The sequence below is a fragment of the Macadamia integrifolia genome, chromosome 13 (genome assembly GCF_013358625.1).
Source record: "Macadamia integrifolia cultivar HAES 741 chromosome 13, SCU_Mint_v3, whole genome shotgun sequence".
Lineage (NCBI taxonomy): Eukaryota > Viridiplantae > Streptophyta > Magnoliopsida > Proteales > Proteaceae > Macadamia > Macadamia integrifolia.
In genome coordinates this window covers 6,759,959-6,775,625 of record NC_056569.1, presented here as the reverse complement: position 1 = coordinate 6,775,625, position 15,667 = coordinate 6,759,959, and the positions used below count along the sequence as shown (strand labels likewise).

The 15,667-nt window shown below is 35.0% G+C and overlaps 2 protein-coding genes across 4 annotated transcripts; one reads left to right on the top strand and one right to left on the bottom strand.

Moving 5' to 3' along the window:
- Positions 1 to 4,016: 4,016 nt before the first annotated feature.
- On the top strand, positions 4,017 to 6,771 carry LOC122058720 (cytochrome P450 72A397-like). Its single transcript, XM_042621391.1, has 5 exons — positions 4,017 to 4,328; positions 4,579 to 4,799; positions 4,905 to 5,149; positions 5,379 to 5,739; positions 6,049 to 6,771. The coding sequence occupies exons 1-5, from the start codon at positions 4,040 to 4,042 to the stop codon at positions 6,472 to 6,474; spliced, it is 1,542 nt and encodes a 513-aa protein (XP_042477325.1). The 5' UTR covers positions 4,017 to 4,039; the 3' UTR covers positions 6,475 to 6,771.
- A 1,080-nt stretch (positions 6,772 to 7,851) lies between these two features.
- LOC122058697 (DNA polymerase zeta catalytic subunit-like) lies at positions 7,852 to 11,022 on the bottom strand. Of its 3 annotated transcripts, none has more exons than XM_042621359.1 (6): positions 10,914 to 10,956; positions 9,995 to 10,063; positions 9,004 to 9,159; positions 8,681 to 8,852; positions 8,497 to 8,588; positions 7,852 to 8,403 (listed from the first exon to the last, which is right to left on the bottom strand). In XM_042621359.1, exons 3-6 carry the CDS (start codon positions 9,133 to 9,135, stop codon positions 7,900 to 7,902), a joined length of 900 nt encoding a protein of 299 aa, XP_042477293.1. In that variant the 5' UTR covers positions 9,136 to 9,159; positions 9,995 to 10,063; positions 10,914 to 10,956; the 3' UTR covers positions 7,852 to 7,899. The 3 variants fall into 3 exon arrangements, with proteins under 3 accessions (XP_042477293.1, XP_042477294.1, XP_042477292.1); XM_042621360.1 differs by lacking the exon at positions 10,914 to 10,956 and adding an exon at positions 10,149 to 10,211; XM_042621358.1 differs by having other exon boundaries at positions 7,853 to 8,403; positions 9,004 to 9,156; positions 10,914 to 11,022.
- Positions 11,023 to 15,667: the final 4,645 nt, after the last annotated feature.

Genomic DNA, 15,667 nt, shown 5'->3' with positions numbered 1-15,667 from the left:
AGTTGAATATCTACTGATAATAACTTTTTGTGTATCTCTCATCCCTGGACATAAATCCTTTACATTTCTTCTTTTTATCTTTAAATATATCTTCTGTTGAACTTGAGAAAAAAATAAAAATAAAAATACATATGAAGAAGTAGATCTACTTTGTGTTTAATATTGTTTAGATTTGACAAATCCTTAAAAAAAAAAAAAATAATAATAATAAATAAATAAATTGACAAATTCAAAATTTACCAGTCATTAGTTTACATAGAGGTTAGTTAAACTTCAGAAGTCCACTTCTAAGTTTTCAAACCCATCTCAAATATTAAAAAAATAAATTCCAATGGGATATTAGTACTAGCTCCCACGCCTATGGGAGCTCTCTTTTTTAAATTTGTGTGGAAAACTAGTTCATCTAAATCTATCGGTTTGCATTTGCCATTCAAATTTTCAATATGCATATATCATCAAAATTGGCACCTATAATCATTACACATAAAAAAAGCATATCTTGTTTGTATTTAATGATGTTAATTAGCTTTTGAAAAATATCTGAATTTTGTTTTATAGGGAAATGAGGCACCACCATTGAAGTCAATATAAATGGAAGCACTCTAAACCTTTTCTCAAAACTGAATACAAAGGTTTATTTTGGATATCCCTCCGAAGGTATTTTATACGTTGAAAATGGATAGAGGATGCAAGTAGTTATAAGGCGGTGTTTGATTAAAAAGGAGAAGAAAGCTGTCCCACCACGTCTTCTATGCTTAAACTTAGGTGGATATGAAACGATCGTACTGCCTTTTACTTCGTATGTTGAAGATGTCTCCATGCAACTTCCTATTGGCCTCTGTACTCGCTAAGTAGTCGCGCAAATGGATAATGTTCTCTTACCCTTAAAATAAACTCTAAAATTAATCAAACGGTCTACATAGATATTGTTCTCTTTATCCAGTAAATGAAATAGGCATTATCATTTATCCACATGGCACAATGAGAGTGGATAGTTTAGGAAGTTCTTCCTAACTGGGTATATATATTGATATTATCAATTGCTATATATAAGACTCATGCTAAACACATGGTGGCCATTTTACTGTTATATTCCGGGAGAAATAATGTTACCTGGTAGCGTGGCCATTGCATTAGCACTTGGACCAACTAAGGGGTAGAGAGTCATTTTGCGGTATCCTATGTTTGGGCATAGATAATGCAACTGAGTATGTTCTTTCCTTTATATTACAGTAGTAAAAAAAGTCGGGATCATACTTTTTCCATCTTTGGTTTCCTTATATACCTTTCAAAGCAAGAATGATTGATACTTAGTTTACTAATTTAAGAATAAATATACATGCAAAACATGATTCAGGATCGTCTGCAGTGCAATGCGGGGGTCCGCTATAGATGATGTAGCGCAGCTTCATATTTTGACATGTGGTAGAGGTTTGATCAGGCCCTTTTTCTACTAATGGCTAAACACATGGCCCTTTTTTAATTATTTATTAAAAAATAACCAAAAACAGATCTAAACTCCACCTTCGGCATAGCCATTAGCAGAGAAAGGGCCTGATCAGAACTACTTAACCTCCTTTCCCACTTTCGACATTACCATCAACAAAGGAAGAGGCTCAGACACAATATTACAACTCTATAGGAGTGTAATCATAAGAAAGAATATCTCGGTCTGTCTGAAACGTCCTATTCAATATCATTAACAATGAATCTCGGTGGGGCAGTCCAGAGAGTAGATGATTGAGTGGCAGCTATGTGTTTTGCAAGACCATCTGCTACAATATCAACCTCACAGAAGCAGCGGTGAATCCTCCAACGGATCCCATCTAAATAATTCAAATTAGAAAGCCACTTTTTGTCTAAAAGTCCATGGAATTAATTTCTCTGAATACACCAAACCACTATGGCACTATATAAGAATCACACTCCACATTGATCCATGTGAGTTGAAGTTGTATGACAAGATTTATGGCCTAAAAAGAACCAAGAAATTCCGCCTAGTAATTTGTCATTATCCCTTCGAAGATGGAGAAGCAGCGCAAGAGACAGTTCAAAAGATCTCGAATAATACACCCAGCCCTGCATATCCTGGGTTTCCTAGAGAACACCCATCAGTACTGTTTACGATAATTTTATCTATTATTACTTTATTAAGTTTATATCAGTATTAACTTCAAAATCATGACAGTCACAGGTTCGGCACCATTTTGTGGTGAAAGACCTTTAGTTAGGCCAAATTCATAAACTTATAATGGCATCACAAGGTAAATATAACGAACTACAAGGGTGATCCCGAAAAGGATTATTGGCAAGAATGGCAGGCATAATTCTGATGGATAGGGTATTCATTGGAAGGGGAACATAATGGAGTCAATTCGGTATCGATATCAAATATTGGTAGCAAAATTGTATTGAATTACCATACCAAAATCGTAGCAAAGGATATTTGGTATGCATTCGATATGAGAAAATGGGGGGTTTTTTTTTTCTTTGGTACATTATAGTATCAGTATTTAAGATAAAACCATTTGATATATACCAAATCATGAAAACCATATGTAATACTAAATACCATATTGAATACTCGTACTAAAATATTGAGTATATCTACATAAAAGGAAAAAATAGCGAAGATATTGTATCGAAACCGTTCCAAATAAAAACCATTTCAAACTAGTATAGTATCGGTATTGAAATTATAAGACTTTTTCTCAATACAATATTGATATTGACTCTTGACTCTTGACCAACTGTACCATACCAAATACCTGTACTGTATCAAATTAACTACACTTTGATTAGTTAATAAGCATTACACATGATTCAAAGTATGAGATCAGAAGTGGTGGAAACAAATGGTTGATGCGGAATTGGCCAACCCTATTTCTGATCCTTACCTAGCTCCATCTATAAAAGGGCAGGTTGGAATCCATTTTGAGTATCTCGCAGCAGCAGCAATCAAACCTGAGGACTGAGGTAGCTCTCTCCTTTTCCATAGTTAGCTTCCTTTCTGCATGGCAGAAAGAGCATCTTTCTCCCCTAGTCTGATTTTTCAAGCCCATTTGAGAGATTATAGTATTTTTGTATTTGTTCTTTTTTTTTTTTTTTTGTTGTTACATTGGTCTTTCGTTGTGCTTGTTACATATAGTTTCAAGGACTTTTTTTTTTCTTTCACGGTTTTGATAATTTTTTTATGGAGTTATTCATATCTTCTCCATTGAAGAGCAATCCAAATCATGTTTGCATATTATGACATGAATTTGCTATGTGAAAATTTTGAGTCTTATCTCCTTAGCATGATTTGAGAAAATGTTCATATCTTCTCTGTTGAGTAGGATTTCAAACTATCATGTTTGCATGTTTTGACGTTATTTTCTTACGTGAAAAATTTGGGTTGAAATCCTTTGCATATATACTTTGACATATTTATCATAGTTTTAATAATATGATTTTCTTTCTTAAAAAAAAAATTTTTGATTTTCTATTTATTCAAAAAATATATATATTTGCGCGAGATTAATGCCTAGACATACCCAGTCGGACACACGAGATGATTTCACTATATCTAATGCAATAATTCAAGGCAGATGAGCAACATGATCACTATAGAAAAGTTGCCTCTTGTGACCCCAAATTTCACATAATATAAGCAATTTGGTTGATTAGTCAACTTTGAATAAAACTCAAGCCTCTTATATTCTACCATTTGGCATGTCAAGTGAGGAAATCTTTTTTTTTTTTTTGTTATTGCCGAATTAGAAGATGATACCTTATGTATGTCATCTCAAATTTCAAGTTTTAACTTGATAATTCATCATGTATTGCATAATTTTCTTTGTTATTAAACACGTACTCAAAAATCATACAATGATCACGAGTGGTTAAAATTTTTACTTCACAATTTCTAAAGAAGTTCAGTTTCTTTCACTCTTTCCTTTATTGGGTCAAAATATGACAAAAACTTTTCCAGAAGTTGTTTTTATATTAATCTCCATCATGATTAATCTCTTTTACAGTGGACGAAGCCTTGGTGCTAGTAATGGCTGCAGCGATGGGAGAAGTTGGGTCATCCGTTGTGATGGTGACACTTGGCAGTTTGATTTTGTGGTGTGTATGGAAATTGTTAGATTTCTTTTGGTTGCAACCCAAGAAGCTGGAGAGGCTTCTAAGGGAGCAAGGCTACGATCTCACTCCATACAAGTTTCCATTTGGGAACATGTTTGACTATGCGAAGATGCAAATGGAATCTGAGTCAAAGCCTATCAAAATAACTCATGCAATTGCTGAACGTGTGGCTCCTTGGAACCTTCAGATCATCAGGACTTATGGTATGATTATCTCTTACATATCGTGGCTTACACTAACGCTCTCATGTATCATATAACATCTTTATCTGAGAGAGGAGAGAGACAGACATAGGGACACTAACGTAGATTGCACTCTTAGACATAGATCACTATTCTTTTAATAAAATAAGGAATTAAACTGTTCATCTATTTCATTAGGCCATGTGAAAAAATAAATTATTTGCCAATTATTGAATTTTTTTATTACTATAATCACTAATTAAAATTGCAGGTAAGAAGTCTGCGTTTTGGATTGGTACTTGTCCACACGTGCACGTTATGGATCCTGGTCTTGCGTATGCCATTCTCAATGAAAAATCTGGTATCATTAAGAAGCCTGAATTGGATCCCATCACCAAGATGATGGCTTATGGGATTTTTAATTACGAGGGAGATAAATGGTCCTTGCATAGAAGGATTATGAACCCCGCCTTCCATTTAGAAAAGTTGAAGGTATTTTTTTTTTTGAGATCGTTTCATGATAGTTCATCAGTTAGACACATTCAATCAAATATCCTCTGGTGCATGTATAATTTTTTTTTTTTTTTTTTTTTGCAGTTTATGTCAGCAGCAATTAATACAAGCACAAGGGATATGATCAATGGTTTGCTAAAGGAGGTTCCATCAGAGGAGTATAGTGAAGTAGATGTTTGGCCTTATATGGATACTTTAAGTGCAGATTTTATCTCTCGGACACTGTTTGGCAGCAGCTATGAAGAAGGGAAACGGATTTTTCATATTCAACATGAGCAAGCCGAGCTTGGAGCGGTTCTTATTCGATCCATATACGTCCCAGGCTATAGGTATTGTTAAGTTATTTTATCTTTACTGTCCTAGGAGTCTCATCCAAAGGCATGAGAACTCATGATTGAAGAGAAAGTTCTTTCTTCTCTCTTCATTGTGGTGAAGGAAAACTCAGTCCTTTATATGGAGTAACAAGAAATTTAGTGAAAAAATTGAATTTAAAAATTATCTTATTGTTATCTCTTACAAAATAAGAATTGAATCCTTGCCTCAACATTTTGTGTACAGATATGTGCCCACAAAAGACAATAGAAGAATGAAGGAAACTAATGCGGAAGTGACCAGTCTATTGACAAAGATCATCAATGGCAAAGTAAAAGTTTTGAAAAAAGGAGAGAGCCACAAGGATTTACTATCCCTGTTACTAGAATCCTTCTACCAAGATCAAGGAAAGATAACTATTGAAGATATCATTGGACACTGTAAGGTATTCTACTTTGCTGGGCAAGAGACTGTAGCAGTTTTGTTGACATGGGCGATGGTTGTATTAAGTTTGCACCCAGAATGGCAAGTCCGTGCAAGGGAAGAAGTCTTTCAAGTCTTTGGGAACGAAAAGCCACATTGGGATGGACTAAACCAACTCAAAATCGTAAGTATATATTTATTTATAAGCATGGTTCTAAATCTCGGCCATCTTGGCTAAAATTTCAAAAGTTTCAGCCATCTCAGTGGACCCCGAGATGGAACCTTATTTGTGAAAATTTTCAAAATTTTTTAGAAAAAAATACATGATTTCGGCCCAAATTTTGTCTCGAATTTCTAGAAATAGGAAAAAAGAAATCTGGTTTCGAGATGGTCTGAAACCCGAGATTTAGTTTCTTGCCTAGTTCTCAATTCCATGGCTCATAGATATAATATGGCTTAATTTTCTAAAATTTCTAACATAAATATATTGCAGATTCCAATGATTTTGTTTGAGCTGCTTAGATTATATCCACCAGCACCAACTCTCTTTCGGTTTACCAACAAGGACTTCAAACATGGAGATACAACTCTCCCAGCTGGAGTACAAATTGTAATACCTACAGTCGTTTATCATCATTCTAGTGAATTCTGGGGTAAAGATGTAGATGAGTTCAAACCAGAGAGATTCTCAGAAGGAGTTGCTAAAGCTACAAACAATCAATTTTTATTCTTCCCATTTGGTGGGGGCCATCGGATATGCATTGGGCAACAATTTGCCATGGTTGAAACAAAGTTGGGTTTGGCAACTATTCTACAACGTTTCGCATTTGAGCTCTCTCCATCCTATACTCATACTCCTGCCAACATTGTTACACTTCGTCCACAACAAGGCGTTCATCTCAAATTACGTAGACTGTAGCATCAGCTGCACAGTCACAACCACTAGTACTTATGATGATAAACCTATCATCAATAATGATCATAAGTACTATCATTTCAATGAATCTTTATTGTATTAGATATTATATATATATATATATATATATATGTTTGTGTGGTAAATAAATGATGGGAGAACGCATGTGAGCATCTTCAGCGCATGAAGCAGGAAAAAGTGCAGTCTTTTTGTGTCCATCTGTGTCTTAATGTGGAGCCACCCAAGTGGGCAGCAGGGTTCTTTCTTCTATGAATGAATCTATTTGTAATCTTTTTTTTTTTTGTTTGCTTTGAATCTTCTTGTAAGCAATAAATCATTGAAAATAAATGCACTATAATTTTCACGAACAATTTGTTATTGTTTCAAATGAACTCTACTAGTAGCACTAATTTTCTATTTTAATTAGTTTGCAAAGCAAAGAGTTATAGTCAGTTGCATGTATGGACTATAATCTTAGATAACTTTCGGTGATTTCAGTTTGTTGACATGATAGGTAGGTTTGGCAATCAATTTATTCAAAGAAGAATAGTTATGATAATGGGTAAAATGGGTTGATTGCAAAGGACGGTTAAAGAGGTTGAAGGACCAATTCCTACGGGTCCCAAGGTATTCGACCTCTTAATGATTCTCCGGAATCAATCCACTTTGCAAGCGAAAGAATACAAGACATTGAACCCTCAACAGTTACCAGTTTACTTTCCTTTTTCTTTATTTTAGTGGGTAAGGATAAGGAGTTCGTTCAATAGTGCTAACACAATATTTTGGTTGTGAATCTTGTTGATAATTCTCATTGATAATGATTTTTTATATACAAGAGGTGGTAGCCCTAATCAGCTAATGGTTTGTGTCTAAGAATGATTCATACACAATAAATAGTTTCTATGAATGACACATGTGATATAGACTTTCCAAGAGAGAGAGAGAAAGAGAAAGAGAAAGAGAAAGTAGAATATTGAATTACCCAGAATGGGATAACTTGATATTCACTGATAAATATAAGCACAGCAGGAAGGATAAGGGTAAGAATCCGTGATCTATCTTAGATGAGTAAAGAATAAAGTCTTACACTCCCTCTTACGGCTTTAATGGCCATCAAGCCTATTGGGTCATGACATCAATTATTAAGATGAGAGATGAAAAAATGCACAAACAAACAGAACCACCTAATCAAGCAAGCATTCCAGGTGAGAGGGGGAAGGATACGATGAGTCTAATTGAAAAATCAAATAATGATTCTTTCAGGAGATGACGAATTTTGTTTATTATTTTAGAGGTGAACTTGGAATATGCAGAAATCATACTATGACTCTTTGACAAACAAATGGAATGGACAAAACTAGATCTATTTGTCTCAGGCTAAACATGGATTAAATAACTACTAAAAGTCAAACAATAATGAGAACATGCTCAAAGAAATAAAGCAGTGACAAGCAGGAAGGCAGAAAAAACAAAGCAAAAGATTACCTTCGCATCTAACACTTCAGCCATTTCAGATGCCAATGCTTTCTGATTGACTGGAAATACGTCAGGTCCTGCATCCCCCTCCGAGGAAGGCATGCCATCATTGTCATATTTGCTGGTAGATCCTTGTGATATCTGAGCCAGGCCTACAGTTGTATCTCCATCCTTTTCACACTTTGAAGATTCTTTCTTGGAATTATTGGGACTTGTCTGATCCAGAGATTCAACTGCGTTCCCCACCTCTGCCAAGGATTTAATAGACTGCACAAACTTTTCACTCTCCTCCAACAGAATATCTTGTCCTAAATTCTCTGCTTTCTCACAAAGATCTAGGAGAGTGTTTTCAAATTCAAGCCCATGCGAAAGAGTTCTCAAAACATTTTCAGGAAGTGGTTTGCTTGGATCAGGAGACATTGAGGTTTGACACATCCCTGTTCTTTCAAACTCCTCCTGAATCGATCAAGATTATATTAATCAAAGAGAAGGCCAAAATATTCCAACAGAGAACATCAATAGCAGAACATACATAAGCTGGTACCACACCTCCCAGATAGGTATAAGTGACTGAACCATTTTAACCTCTGAACGAGTCTGAGAAAGAGATGAATACACTTTAAATTGTTGGTTTAGAATCTCTGCAAGATCAGTAAAAAATATTCCTGTGAACTTGACCCAAAAAGATAAATGAAACAGAGATGTGCTACACAGTTCACAATGCAAAACACACCATCGATAGTAGCATCTCCCTCAAGCTCACAGGAACTTTGGCGTTTAATGCAGTTCATGTCTTTATCTTCCCAAGCATCAACCTCAATGGAATATGGCCATGTCCAACCACTTGGAATAGTGGAAGATATCCAAACTGATGCACCAAGACATGCATCACCACTTGAATCTGCCTGCACAGCATCAAATCAAATTCTTATTCCATTACAGGCATAAAAGGCACTTTTCATGGTTAACTGCACTATATTTTTCCTCGGGGAAGTATTTCTTAAATTATCAGAAAAAAAAAAGGGGAGAGAGAGGAGAAAAGAAAAGAAAGATAACCTGAAGATGCATAGAAGCACATGGCTTTTGTGATTCCTGTCGGTGTTGCACATTAAAATGAGCTGCCCTTGGAATGAACTCATCAGGAAATGGATGGCGAAACTTCACCATTGATAAATGTAACTGACCCATGCCATAGAGGTTATAGTCAACCTACTTTCCATAATACAAAATCGCATTCAGGTTAAAGGGATGAGACATTAGAAAGATGCCAAAACAACAGTGAAGAAGCAACAAAGTTATAGAGAGGCAATGAACATCTTAATCATTCAGGGATTATAAATACCAAACATAAGGCAATTACTGCATATGTTAAACATAACACAAAATTTATTGTGAGCTTCATAGATGATTCAGGGAATTTTTTTTTAAAAAAATCTCATAATTGTTGCCTTCGATAATTTGTTTTTCTTTTATTCATCATCTCTAGGGAAAAAAAAATAGACATCAATCTAGAATTCACAAAATGCTTATACAATGTCAAGAAAAGCCAGAGGTCCAAAAACAGAAACGAGAAAATAGTAAAAGAAGCAAACCAATAGGTCAGATAATGCAATAACAGAGTGTGAGGTAAAAAGGGTGTGCTTTTACTCAATTAAGAAAATAACCCATACGGTGCTTGGCAATCAAATACGTGTACTCCTCCAAACATATCCATGCAGAATTCAGTATCTGCATCGGTGTCATATTGTGTTGGTGCAACTACTCTAAGCATGTATTCGGGTGCCATAGCTAGCAATGTCATAGGGTCCATGATGTCAACGATTTCAATTCAAGTTTTTTTGAGAATCAAGGTAAGTAGACCAACAAACTGCTTGAGGGGCTGGTTCTAGGAAGACCATGTCAACTAATTTGCTGTATGATGTATTAAAAAAAAAAAATATGAAGCAATAACTGACTGAAAGGAACAGTGAAGTGTTCTCTTGGCATGTTCAAAAGCATAACTTTATGCCTCACACAAAATCTCAACCACATGAGGAACATTCCTTACCAAAAACTGGAGAAGATAAGGAATATGTGATTCGTGGGGCTGGAAACTTTTATCTAAAACAGCACCTCCCTGCAAAAGAAATATTTCGTCATAAATCCAAGAAATGCAGAACCCTATCAAATGGGAAGTGAAAACCAATAATATATTAGCTTACATCAAGTAATAATAGTAACAACTAAACCATTTGCAATTGCTGCTTCATTAAACAAATGCTGGAAATAAGACATCCAAAGTTCAGTAGGAGGTTTCCCTTCCAAAACTAACAATGACAAGAGAAAATAATAATAAGCTCTTATAATGCTTCCCCCCCACCCCCACACGCAAAAGAAAACAAAAAACCCCAAAAAAAATGGGGGTTCACAGTTCGGAGCATGCAAGGACATACTCACTCCCAGATTCAATTCAACAACATTAAATCAGCATTTACAAAGGGCTTCTTAATGAATCCAACATTAAAAGTAAATATCAAGCATAACACTACATATATTGTTAACATTGACATATATAGGTCCAAATTTACCATAGCCTAAACCTACAAATCCTACATACACATTCACAATCAATAACCAGAGTTGTCCAAATGGAAGTACAAGTCAAGTGTTCAATAAATAAAAGTAGTTCACCGGAAAGGACAAATCACCCTTATTTTTACAGCTGAAAAAATTCAAGTAGTTCCAAAGGCGAAAAGGATTATCTCTAATACCTAGAGCAAAAATTAATTCAGCACAGGAACCAATCAGAAAACCTCGACAGCTGTATATATTTGTCAAGAATGCCAAGATGAGCATACAGACGAATCAATAAAAACAGCAACTGGCCTACCAACAACAGCAGTACTTGAGGTGATATTTTGGTACCAATGGAAGTGATAAAAGACGCCATTTTAATTAGCATTCAGTAAATGGGATTAAAACGATACCAGGAGGAGATTAGCAACACGGCCAACTTCATGTGGATAATATCTTTGATTTCTGTAAAGGCTTTCCATGATAATTTTCTTGACATGATAAATGGCATCAAGATAAAGTCTTCATAGCGACGAGAAGAATAAGTAGGATAGGTATCAAACAATAAGGAGAAGAAGAAAGAAAATCTTTACAAACAACCTTTCTAAAGGAAAACTGAGGAAGGTAACTTTATTTTTTAGTAAATATGTATATATCGATCAAATAGTAAAAATAGCTGTATTTTCTGACCCCCACCCCCACCCCCACCAAAAAAAAAAAAAAATTCCTTAATACAGAATTTAGCTGAAGTACATGCTGTATGTGTTTTCCCATTGACTGTCGGCCAATTAACGTCTATTACAACATGGATCAGATAAGTAGAAAGTTCAATAGGTTATACACAATCTCATACTTCTGTCTTTCTTCTTGATGAACAATACCGGTGCTCCCCATGGAGACACACTAGGTCTAATGAATCCCTTCTTCAGAAAGTCTTGAAGTTGCACCTGCAATTCCTTCAACTCTGTGGGGGCCATACGATAAGGGGCCTTTGACATTGGTGCCGAGCCGGGGAGTAGGTCTATTTCCATATAAACTCGCTGCCTTCTTATTGGTTGAGCACTAGGCTGCGGCCTTCCTATTATTAAATCTACCTACCTATAAATTTTAAAAACAAAGGATGGATTCTATTCTCTCATTAAAAAAATATATCTTATAAAAATAATCCATTTAAGAAAATATTCTTATCTGAATAGAAATCTAAAACATTGGAAGAGCATGATGGATTAAATAATATATTAACATAAAATAAGCATAGATATCCTTTCTATTTAATAAAATTAAGCTTTTAATGGAATATTCTTCGCATGCAATGATGTAACTGTTCCATAATTTAACAAAGATGGTTTTTTTCTTTCTAAAAGATCATGAAATTTATTAAAAATAAAAGAAAAAAAAATAACGTCTAGGTACAAACCATAGAAGGAATAAAAATAAGATAAGTTTTGAGGAAGTGTCTCCAACAATAAGTTTACTTTATTAATTTGAACTTACTCTTGTTAAATCTAAATTAGGGTTTCACAATAGACCCTAATCGGTTCCCATATAGACAACTAGAATATGATATAAATTAAAACATGAATAATTGATCAGATCGTAGAGGATTGAAATTGTACCTTTCACCTAGTATGCTGAAGATGATTGATGTTGGTCACTCCCACTTTCACACTCTCAGCTTGGCTATGGATATTCTACAGCCCCTTAAACCTCCTTGGTTCTCTCACTTTAGTGGTAAAGTGAGGAAAAATGAATAATTGCTGTAGGGATCCAAAACCTAGTATTTATAATACTGTCCTGCACCCAAAAACCCTAAACCACAACGGGTTGGGCCAGCATATCCCTAAACTTGAGAGTGGACCGAACCGGTTCATGCAATTTGACTCTCACCCACTTAATCAACCCGAATAATTAATTTAGCCCATAAATCCAATAATCTCCCACTTGGGCTACATTAATTATAAGGATGTCTTTTAAATTGGTGTGACCATAGAATCTTATTATATTAACCACTCTTACTGTGATTCAGTTGAAAAACCACTCACATCAACTAACAGCAGAAGATACACCTCAATATACGGCATACAACTTTCTGTTATTACAAACATAAGTAAGTTTCTTAACACGAATCTATGTGGGATACTATCATAGAAACATTGACATATCCTCAAATTACACTGTTGTTATTCCATGTAGGTCCTTAACTGTGATATTAACTTTTACTGTGGCAAATCGCCTTTGATCTGTGGTTAATATCTAATTGTGGCTTTTCACCTATAAACTGTGGCAAATATTGCCTATGAACTGTGACAAATACTGTCTTAAAATATGACAAACATTATCTTTTGAACTGTGGCAAAATATTACCTATAACTAAGACAATTACTGCCTATAAAAACATTCTCAAATGAAATCATATACCAAATAATAATAAAAAAAAATAACTGTGTATAATGTAAATGCTAAAACTTAACCATAATTCATCAAACTGTGCCCTAAAACATATGGGCTAAGGTTCAAAATATAAACAAATACTAAACAAAACCAAAGCTCCCACTAATCAAGCATTTCAAATAGCTGTATGTAAAGAAATCCTAACTACTTGATGGGACCAATTTTTACTTGCTCTCAATTGCTGGTGATCAATCTACCTCACCCTTTCTTGGTATCATCTTCCTTATCAGCCCCAGAATTCTTCCTCTTCTCTAACCATTTCTTAAAAATAAAGCAGTCCTTCTTCACATGTCCTTTCTTATGGCACCAGAAACACTCTATGTTGTTGGTCTTCTCTTCATCCTGGGCCTTTTGAGATGCGTCGAGTTCTTGAGAGCTATTAGTCCTGTCATATGGCTTGACGCTTCCTCTGTTGTTAAAATTCTTGTTCCTTCTGCTTGGTCTATCAGAAGATCCCTTGTGAAAAGTTACATATGCACTCTCAAACCTGGTTTGTTTTAATTTTTCTTCCTCTTGAGTGCAAATGGAAATGAGTTCATTTAGGCTCCAATCATCTTTCAGTGCAATGTAGGTAGACTGGATAACCTTATACTGACAAGGGAGGGTATTCAGTGCAATGTATACAATATATATTCTTCATCGATTTGTATTCCAAGATCCTTAAGTTTACCAGCATCAGTAGCTACACCCAAAATGTATTCTCTAACACTCCCACATCCATCATACCTTGTATTCATTAGCCTGGTCATCAATGTGTTTTCTCAGCTTTCTTGTTGTGTTGAAACCTGGCTTTAATAGCATCTAGGAATTCTTTTGCAGTGTCTTTGATCTCTATATATTCCCACGTATAATTTCAGGAACTGCCTTTTTTAAAACCAGTATGCACTTTCTGTTTGCTTTAGTCCATTTCTTAAACTTGGTCATTTCAACACTTCTGCTCAAGTCTGTGAGAGGCTCAGGTTTAGGCTCCCTAAGTGCCAAGTCTAAGTCAAGAAGACCTAAATGCAATTCTAATTCCTCCACCCACTTTTGATAGTTGTTACTAGTGAGCATTGGGATGAAAGATACATAACTTGAGGGAATGGTCATCCTACTACAACAGTAATAACAACACAATACATGCCAAATTTTAAAATATAAATCATAATATAAAAGCATGTAATACCATCAATATATTGTAAATAAGAGTTACAATTAAAACTGTATCCCTATGCTTTGGGACAGTAATTAGTTGATGCTCTTATATTCTTCTTTTAACTGTGAAAACAACACTAACTTCGGAATTCAATCACCTTTGGGCAAAAGAATTCCTAATTCAATGTCTCTTTTCTGAAATGTGGATAATTATCTTCAAACTTTGATGACATAACCTTTGGAAAAATATCACATTTACTGTTGGGGAAGATACAATCGAACTGAATGTACCACTTTGATGGGTTTCACTCAGTTCTATCATATCTTTCCCATTGAAGATGTATATCTTTATGTTCAAAACATACATTTAAATATGTCACTAGGACATCAATAACCATATAAGAGTCACAACCGTTACTACATTCCTATCATTTGGGCTAAGAATGCATTGGTCCTCTTGTAAATCCATATTAACTGTGAAAAGAACAATAACTTTTGAAATCCCCTCACCTTTGAGCTTGGGACCTTCTAAGTTACTGTCATTTTCTTAACTTTGGTTACATCATCTTTGGGCAAATGTCACCTACATTGCTGCCCTGTGGAAAATCATGGAAGAATAAGATATGCCACTTTGGTGGATTCCACCTCACCCTTTCACGGTTTCCTAAAAAAAAATTACTTTGCAGCTAAGAATGAGCGGAAGTTTACACCCTTTTCCATATTAACATATTTCAATTTAAAAAACCTTTTCCAATTTCATGGTAACCAATAATATGTGCGTTTTTCAAAACATTGATTTATGCCCTCTTGTTACAATGATTAAAAAATAAATACAACATAAAATTTCAAATAAATATGTCATATATCGTATTAGATCATTAAATGTCACCTGAAACAATAAATCCAACACAAAAAACGGATTTCAATTTGACCTTAAAACGACATTTAAAATGGCATTTAAAGTGGTTTAAAATAAAAACCCGAAAAACAAAAAACCAAACAACACCTTTAAGTTTTTTTTTTAAATAAATACTTTCTCGGTCAACGTTGAAAAATCACAATTGGAGAACTTTTTTGGCAACCAACCAGGAAAACCAAAGTGGGTCAAAATACGGGTCAACAGGTCAGGTTTTTGGGTCAACCCGACCAGTTCGGTACAGCCCTGAACCGGTTTATCATGTAACCCCAATCTGATTTTGGTTCATGGTTCGGTTCTTTGAACCACAATAATCAATTGACTCCTTTTAATGGATCAAGTCAGTGGGCTTAGCCCATTAGAATTAACTTAAACATATAACATAATACAAAATGGGCTTTAGCCCACCAGCCCAAGACTTAAAACAACTTAAAAAATGGCTCGAGCCCATTATTCTTTTAAGGGAGAGGGATAGGTATGCTAGCACGATACCTAGGAATTAGGTATGCTAGTGAATAGTGGCCGTCAGATGAAAAATAAAAGATCTCATCCGTTTGTAATTTTTGTCGTACAAAACTTACTCAATACTGCCGCTCCACGGTCTTCCTTCCCCTTTTCCTCACCAGCTCCGACTCTGGCAGCGTTGCACTCTCTTTTTTTTTTTTT

Bases quoted from the DNA above. Each gene is read 5' to 3' on its own strand.
- LOC122058697 (XM_042621358.1), bottom strand. From the start codon at position 10,982: ATGGAAAGCCTTTACAGAAATCAAAGATATTATCCACATGAAGTTGGC. The intron at 10,064-10,913 runs GTATCGTTTTAA...TTTCTTTTGCAG, and splicing joins GTGTTGCTAATCTCCTCCTG to GGAGGTGCTGTTTTAGATAA. The intron at 8,404-8,496 runs GTGTGGTACCAG...TGATCGATTCAG, and splicing joins CACTTATACCTATCTGGGAG to GAGGAGTTTGAAAGAACAGG.
- LOC122058720 (XM_042621391.1), top strand. From the start codon at position 4,040: ATGGCTGCAGCGATGGGAGAAGTTGGGTCATCCGTTGTGATGGTGACA. The intron at 4,329-4,578 runs GTATGATTATCT...TTAAAATTGCAG, and splicing joins TCAGATCATCAGGACTTATG to GTAAGAAGTCTGCGTTTTGG. The intron at 5,740-6,048 runs GTAAGTATATAT...AATATATTGCAG, and splicing joins GACTAAACCAACTCAAAATC to ATTCCAATGATTTTGTTTGA.